Source organism: Euleptes europaea, chromosome 14 (assembly GCF_029931775.1).
Source record: "Euleptes europaea isolate rEulEur1 chromosome 14, rEulEur1.hap1, whole genome shotgun sequence".
Taxonomy (NCBI): Eukaryota; Metazoa; Chordata; class Lepidosauria; order Squamata; family Sphaerodactylidae; genus Euleptes; species Euleptes europaea.
The window spans coordinates 25824461-25831435 of record NC_079325.1 but is presented as its reverse complement, the minus strand read 5'-3'; the positions used below and the strand labels follow the sequence as shown (position 1 = coordinate 25831435).

General features: G+C 43.0%; 1 protein-coding gene across 1 annotated transcript in view; it reads right to left on the bottom strand.

Moving 5' to 3' along the window:
• Nucleotides 1-6454: 6454 nt before the first annotated feature.
• NKX3-1 (NK3 homeobox 1) overlaps nt 6455-6975 on the bottom strand; it is a 3577-nt gene continuing 3056 nt past the window's right edge. Inside the window, exon 2 of the mRNA XM_056860786.1 lies at nt 6455-6873. Within this exon, the coding sequence (XP_056716764.1) occupies nt 6455-6873 (419 nt within the window). The remainder of the gene's footprint in view (nt 6874-6975) is intronic.

Here is a 6975-nt window from a genome sequence, read left to right as displayed (position 1 = left end):
ATTGGTAATGGTATATAAAATGTTCTTATCTGCATCTAGACAGACTTGATGCAAGACAGTTCCGAGAGTTTGTTATGGGAAAAGCCATTATCAGTATCTGATCCTGGCTAATAGCAACAACAGTCAGAGGAGACTAACCTAGCCAAAGATTGCTTTTCTTTTAGACAGACATATTTCTGTAGGCTGTCAGGCTGCAGAACTGGCAGCTCACTTTGCACAAACAAAAATCCACTTGGGGAAAATTAATCAGGGGCCCAAACAGGAAGACTGACCTTTACCACATGTACAAAAGAACCTCACCATCACAAACTTCAGTATGATTAAAATCCCAATTAAAACTTTGCTTGGTGTTAGTTAAGCTTTCTAACTTTTTTTACCAGTCTGTGCTACTGTGCCTTTAACTGCTGCTTAATTTGAATACACTGGCAGACAATCTTGCTTATCTCTAATAGAATAGTTTTTTTTTTTAACATACTAAATAGCTCATTAAGTCACAAGGGCCTGCCAGGCTTTTGTCCCCTGGTCAGTTGGCAACCCTGTCCTACTAATGAAATTCAGTGCAATCCTATGCAGGTTTACTCAGGCATAAGTCCTACCTTTTCATTAAAACTAGACTAGAATAAAAGATTAACTGTTCTACAGTATTCACATGAGCATGCATGAACTTCCATCTCAGACCACTGATCTGTCGCGGTCAGGAGTGAGGGTCACAGGTGATGGTCTTCCGGATCACCTATTTCCAGATGCTTTTGCTGGGAGATGTCAGATATTGAACCTGGGAAGTTCTGGATGTAAAGCAGATGCTCTACTACTGAGCCACCACTCTTCCCCAATTTAAAACATATCTCAATAGCAACAGGGTGCACTAGAGGCAAGTTACACCCAGTTACACCCGCCCACCTACTTAGAGATTTTACTGTAAAAGATCCTTGGGAAAGGAATCGGTTTCTGGATGACAGATGTAGCAACTCACACAAAACATGTTAACAAGGCATCCCTAGGAGGCAAAAATAAAGATACAGATTTTCCAGGGACGGGAACCAGAAAATAGTTGGAGTGTTTGGTTTCACTGGCACACTATTCAAACACTTGGCCCTTGTTCCACTGTTTTCAGATTGGTCTGCAAACAGCATTCTTCAATGAGTCTTACTCCCCAAAGAAAATGGCATAGGGATAGCTCTGCACACTGATCCCTGCTACCAAACATTTACTGGTAGCATAAGGACAGTTTACATACATGCACAGCTCCTGTGTTCTCACAGGTTTGGGAAAGCTGGGTTGTTTCTTGGGCAGGATTTCCTTGCATTCCCATCCCATCTTGGGGGCAGATGTCATACACACACCCATTTGCAAGGTTGCCACAGCCTTCCCCTTTCCAACGTCCGTCAAAATCCTCTCTTATGATCACAGAACTACCTCATCCACTGCACTGGAGGGAACATTTTGATACCTGAGCTGTTCCAATTCATTTTCTATTCTCATACATTTCCGTAAAACTTCTGCCTGTATTTGTCAAACTAACAGGATTCTTCCCCTCCCTTTTGAATGGTCTTTTGCTGGGTATTGACAATGTGTCAAAGCTTTCTTGTCCTGTATTTGTGCCAGTGAACAGAGGAATTACCAAGAATATTTGTCTAATAAAATCTCTTTCACAGGACTGTTCACCTTATTTGCAAAACTATCCTAGAGGCACCGATCAGCTTTGTCTCCTCTATGCACACCTTGATAAAACTGATACTTGGAAAAAGAAGTTTAAATTACATACTGTACTTTCAGTGCAATAGTCTGCAGAGTTACTCCAGTCTGAATCTATTGAAAATCAATGAGACTGCAAAAGAGTAAATTCTGAGATTCCTTTCAGAGCCCATTGTTTCAAGCAATTAAACTGGCCTAGGTTTGTTTTAAGTAAGCATAATGAAAGCTAAAATGCCTTTGCTTTTAAAAGGGAGCGGGTTGCTTGACCTGTTTTGATTAAATTTTCCTAGACAGAAGTATCCAGAAGAAATGCTCTTAAAATACACTGAGCTAGTGGGGACTTCTGAATACATGCAAGGAGGGGAAATCCTATCCCCCCCCATTTTGGTCACAGTTCCCCTTTGGTTTTCCCACCTCCATCTTTGCCCCCCTCCACTTCCCCCCTGCTTGTCAACTCCTACTCACCCCATCCCAGCCTCGTATATACTGATTCTGAAATTTATGTTTGCATGTATCCCACAGCAGACTTTTCAACCTTACTAACAATCACACTACCACCTGTTCCTCCCCCCCCCCCACTGAAATCTGAAATGGCATCTCTGATCAGATCCTGCTTGTGTATATTTTAAGATGGATAGAGCTAAAAATACACCTGTCTTTGGCATGCAGAGATGCTGGACCAGTTCTCATATTCTGTACTTGTCACTGTGTTTAAAATATCTCATAAGAACTAATACAGACAAAACTGGAGGTGCTGTTAGTGAGTGGCGAAGCTGCTCAAAGATTGATGAGTCAGCCTGTTTTGGAAGGGGTTGTACTACCCCTGAAGGAGCAGGTTCATAGCCTGGGGTTGCTGCAGGATCCTGACCTATGGGTGGAGGTTCATCTCTTCTCTGTGGCATGTATTGCCTTTCATCAGTTTCATCTAATTTGCCAGCTATGGCCATTCCTTGAAAAGTGAGATCTGGCCAGTGATCCATACTCTCATGACTTCCAGGTTAGAGGATTGTACTGACCTTTACATGGGGTCACCAATGAAAACTGTCCAGAAACTTCAATCAGTCCAAAAGGCAACAGCCAGGTTATTGTTTGCCAACTCCAGGCTGGGAAATATCTGGAAATTTTGGGATTGGAGCCTGAGGACGGCAGGGTTTGGGGAGAGGAGAGACTTCAATGGGGTATAATGCCCCCTTTGAAAGCAGTTATTTTCTCTGACACCTGGAGATCAGTTGTAATAGTGGGAGATTTCCAGCCACCACCTAGAGATGGCTACCGTAATTGGGCTGGATACGAATAGGGTGGATACAAGGGTGGTATCTGGGAAGACGAAGCTGTGCTGTGTTAAGATGGCTGCTGCCCGGTGTTGTGTTGCAGTGCCACCCACTTCTTGTGGAAGACACTTACTCATGTACTATGTGAAGTACTTTTTTGTTTTTCTGCTCTGTACCAACTGCCAATCAATTTCATTGGGTGTTGCTGAGTTCTACAACTATGAGAGACTCTTTCTCTCTCTGTCCTCTGTCTCCTCTTGGTAGTCTTCCCCCCGCCCCCCAGACTAAAAATCCTCAGCACTCTAATATTTCTTGATTTGGAAGACAAGCTAACCCCTTAATAATTTTAATTGCCCTTTATTGTCATTTCCAGCCACCTGGATAAAAACATACAGGTAGCGCGTGCCCTTTTTAAAATCATTGATTGGGGAACAAATTATCAGGAAGTAGGCAGGAGACAGTATTTTGTGCAACTGAAGAGCAAAAGGAGGAAAAAGATAACTAATACTTTCTCCCAGAACTTCCAAGAAAACGGTTTAATCCAGATGTTGGTATAGACATTCTCTTGTGGGCCAAACAGTGCAAGTCCGCAGGTGTGTCAGTTAGCTACAACAAAGCTGGTTCAAGATTGACTGGCAGCTGAAGTACTGGAAAGGGGGGGGGGCTCTTTGCCCCAGGTCATTTACTCAATCAAAAATAGTCCCCCACACTGCTTTTGAGTTCCAAGATGGAAAAAGGAAAGGTACCATTAGTGTCTCAAAGGTGCAGCTCACAAAAGCTCATATTGAAAAAACACTGTTTGTCTGTAAGATGCCACTGGGCTTCTGATTTCTTTTGCTACCCCTTTGCAACCCTTACTGTGCCTGTCTTCCCTTAAGGCAGGTGAGTGTGGAGGAAAACATGCATGGTTGGAAGGAGGGAGTTGCATGGTTGGAAGGAGGGAACTCTTCTTCCCAGAACCATGGCCCTAATTTATAGTCTCCCACCATGGTGTTTCATGCAGCTAAAACACATCTGAGGATATGATCTAGGTCCTTAGTACCCAGGGTTGCCAGTTCTGGGTTAGGAAATACCTGGAGCTTTTAGGGGTGGAGCTGGGTGCCCAAGGTTGGGTCGAAAGAAAAAAAAAAGTATATAAATACTGAAAATATAATTTATTAGAAGCGCTATGTAAAGGTTAAAAATATTTAAAAACATTAAAATAGCACAATGGCATTTCCTACTAGGTTGATACTTGCACACATAGTATGTGAGAGACATATACTAACCAGTATTACAACTACAACCAACCTGACCAGATGTTTGAGTAATTGATGATAGATTTTACAACCTGTACACATGCCTGGTTGGGTTTGAACTGTTTGTATATGTATGTATGAATTTATTTCTGTAAATGTGTGCAGCCTTAGCATGTGTTTTAATTAACCACTGATGAAGGCCCAATACGCCGAAATGCGTTTGGTATGTGGTTACAGATATCAACCCTAGGAAATGCCATTGTGCTATTTTAATGTTTTTAAATATTTTTAACCTTTACATAGCGCTTCTAATAAATAATATTTTCAGTATTTATATGTGTGTGTGTGTAAAGTGCCTTCAAGTCGCAGCCGACTTATGGCGGCCCTTTTTTTGGGGGGGGGGGTTCATGGCAAGAGACTAAAAGAGGTGGTTTGCCAGTGCCTTCCTCTGTACAACAACCCTGGTATTCCTTGGTGGTCTCCCATCCAAATACTAACCAGGGCTGACCCTGCTTAGCTTCTGAGATCTGACAAGATCAGGCTAGCCTGGGCCAACCAGGTCAGGGTAGTATTTATATACATATATATATATATTTTCTTTCTACTCATCCTTGGGTACCCAGCTTCTGTTTTCAGGTTGGGTTTTATTTCCCTCTTTTTTCTTCTGCTTTTAAGGGTGGAGGCTGGGGAGGGTGAGGTTTGGGAGAGGAGGGACCTTTGCATGGTATAATGCCATAGAGTCCACCCTCCAAAGCAGGTATTTTCTCCAGGGGAACTGATCTTGGTTATCTGGAGATTAATTGTAATTCTGGAAGATCTCCAGGTGCCACCTGGAGGTTGGCAACCCGATCAGCACATGAAGTTTGGCCTTAAATTATCCCTGCATTTAAAAATGACATACAGCTAAAAATGTTGGTATTGTAGAATATACAGCAGGAATTAGACTTTTAACAATTATTATTTTATTCATATATTTAATATATTTATAAACCTCCTTTCGCCAAGATAACTGGGACTCAAGGCGGGTAACTAACAGTGGAATCCTAAGTGTGTACCTCTGCTTAGAACTGCACTTTCAATCACCAAAACTTTAGTTCAAAGATTTTCAAACTTTCTGCCTTCAGAGAACAGTTTTCACATCCTCTGATGAATCTCAGCACGTTGCAGAGGTCGTGTTCTTGGGCATGCATGTTAAGTTCATGTAAGGAAATGGACAAGCCTGTTTCTCCCCTCCCCATATGAACAGAGGAGAGACATTGTCACATAGGTAGTGCATGTGCTTTAGAGGCAGAAAGTCCCAGGTTCAATATCTGGTACCATCAGTTAAAGGATCTCAGGTAACAGAGGATGGGAAAGACTTCTTTTTAACCTGAGTAGACAAATGGACTAGTGGTCTGATTTGTTTTAAGCCAACTTCATACATGAATGCGAAACACCCAAAACTGTGACTGCACATTGCAAGGGAAGTGTCCCTGCCCCTAGTGACCTTCTCAAGGAAGACCTCCTCCAAGTTTTCAACATTGGTTATTCACTGGGGGCCAACTGAAGCTTGTTAGATGACTTTGGCCAGTCTCTCTTTCTCTCAGCTTAACCTGCCTCACAGGGTTGCTGTTGGGAGGATAAAATGAAGGAGGAGAGGGCCGTGTATACCACATTGAACTCCTTGGAGGAAGGATGGAATGAAAATGTAAAAGAATTAATTATAAGGGTGCTCTCTATTCTTTTTGAGGCTCTTCTGATTCTGGTGTGTATAATAACCAACGAAAGAGGAAATAATAAAGCTGACCTTTTAGCAGTCAGCGTTTATAGAATGAGTTTTCGCACACATGCTCTCTTCATTAATTAAAAAAGGCACCTCCGTTGAGGTTTTAGAAATGCACACGTTTATTGAAATGTAGTTGATCAGTCACTCAAAAGACAGATTATTGTCAGTCAATAGCCCCTAAGATAAAGCTCATAGCTGTAACAAAGAACACAGTCCTGATCAATAGCTCAAGTCCGAACTCACATAATGGCTGTATAGCTATTTGCATTAAAAACTATGATGCAGAAATTCCCTCCTTGGACACAGTATGAACCATAATTGTGGCCAAATCTTCAGAGATCTAGAACACCAGGCACGTCCCCCTGGATGTGCAAAGACACCCAGGGGGATACCATATGCCCCTGGCAAAGTCAGGGTGGCCACCTATTCCGCTGTAGCAGCCAGTCCTTTGGTGTTGATGCATACAGTAAGCATCATCACACTAGTTACCACAAGATGGGACTCCAGGCATTCAAGTAATATAGATATGGATTGTACTGGTAGCCGTGATACACAGAGAGGGCCAGGGAAGCCCGGGCCAAGTCATGGTCTTTAAAGGCTGGCATAACAGAGCTCTTATCCAGTCCGCTGAGTTCGGAGGCCAGCTGCTTCCTCTTGGTCTTGTACCGGCGGTTTTGGAACCAGATTTTCACCTGGGTCTCGGTCAGCTTCAGGTTCTTGGCCAGGTGGGCTCGCTCTGGGGCAGACAGGTACTTCTGGTGACTGAACTTCCTTTCCAGCTCTATGACCTGAGTGTGAGAAAAAGCAGCACGCGAACGCTTCTGCTGCTTCAAAGGCCTCGGGTGGTCTGGCAAGGATTTGGAAGGGTTCTCACAGTTTGACAGGGAGGTCTCAGCAGGTGAATCTAGGAGGTGGAAAAAGTGAAAATAATGTTCTTGACCCAACAGCAGCAGCAGAGGCATTTGAAAGACTCATCCATATATCTGTCTAGTATACACCAGGATTT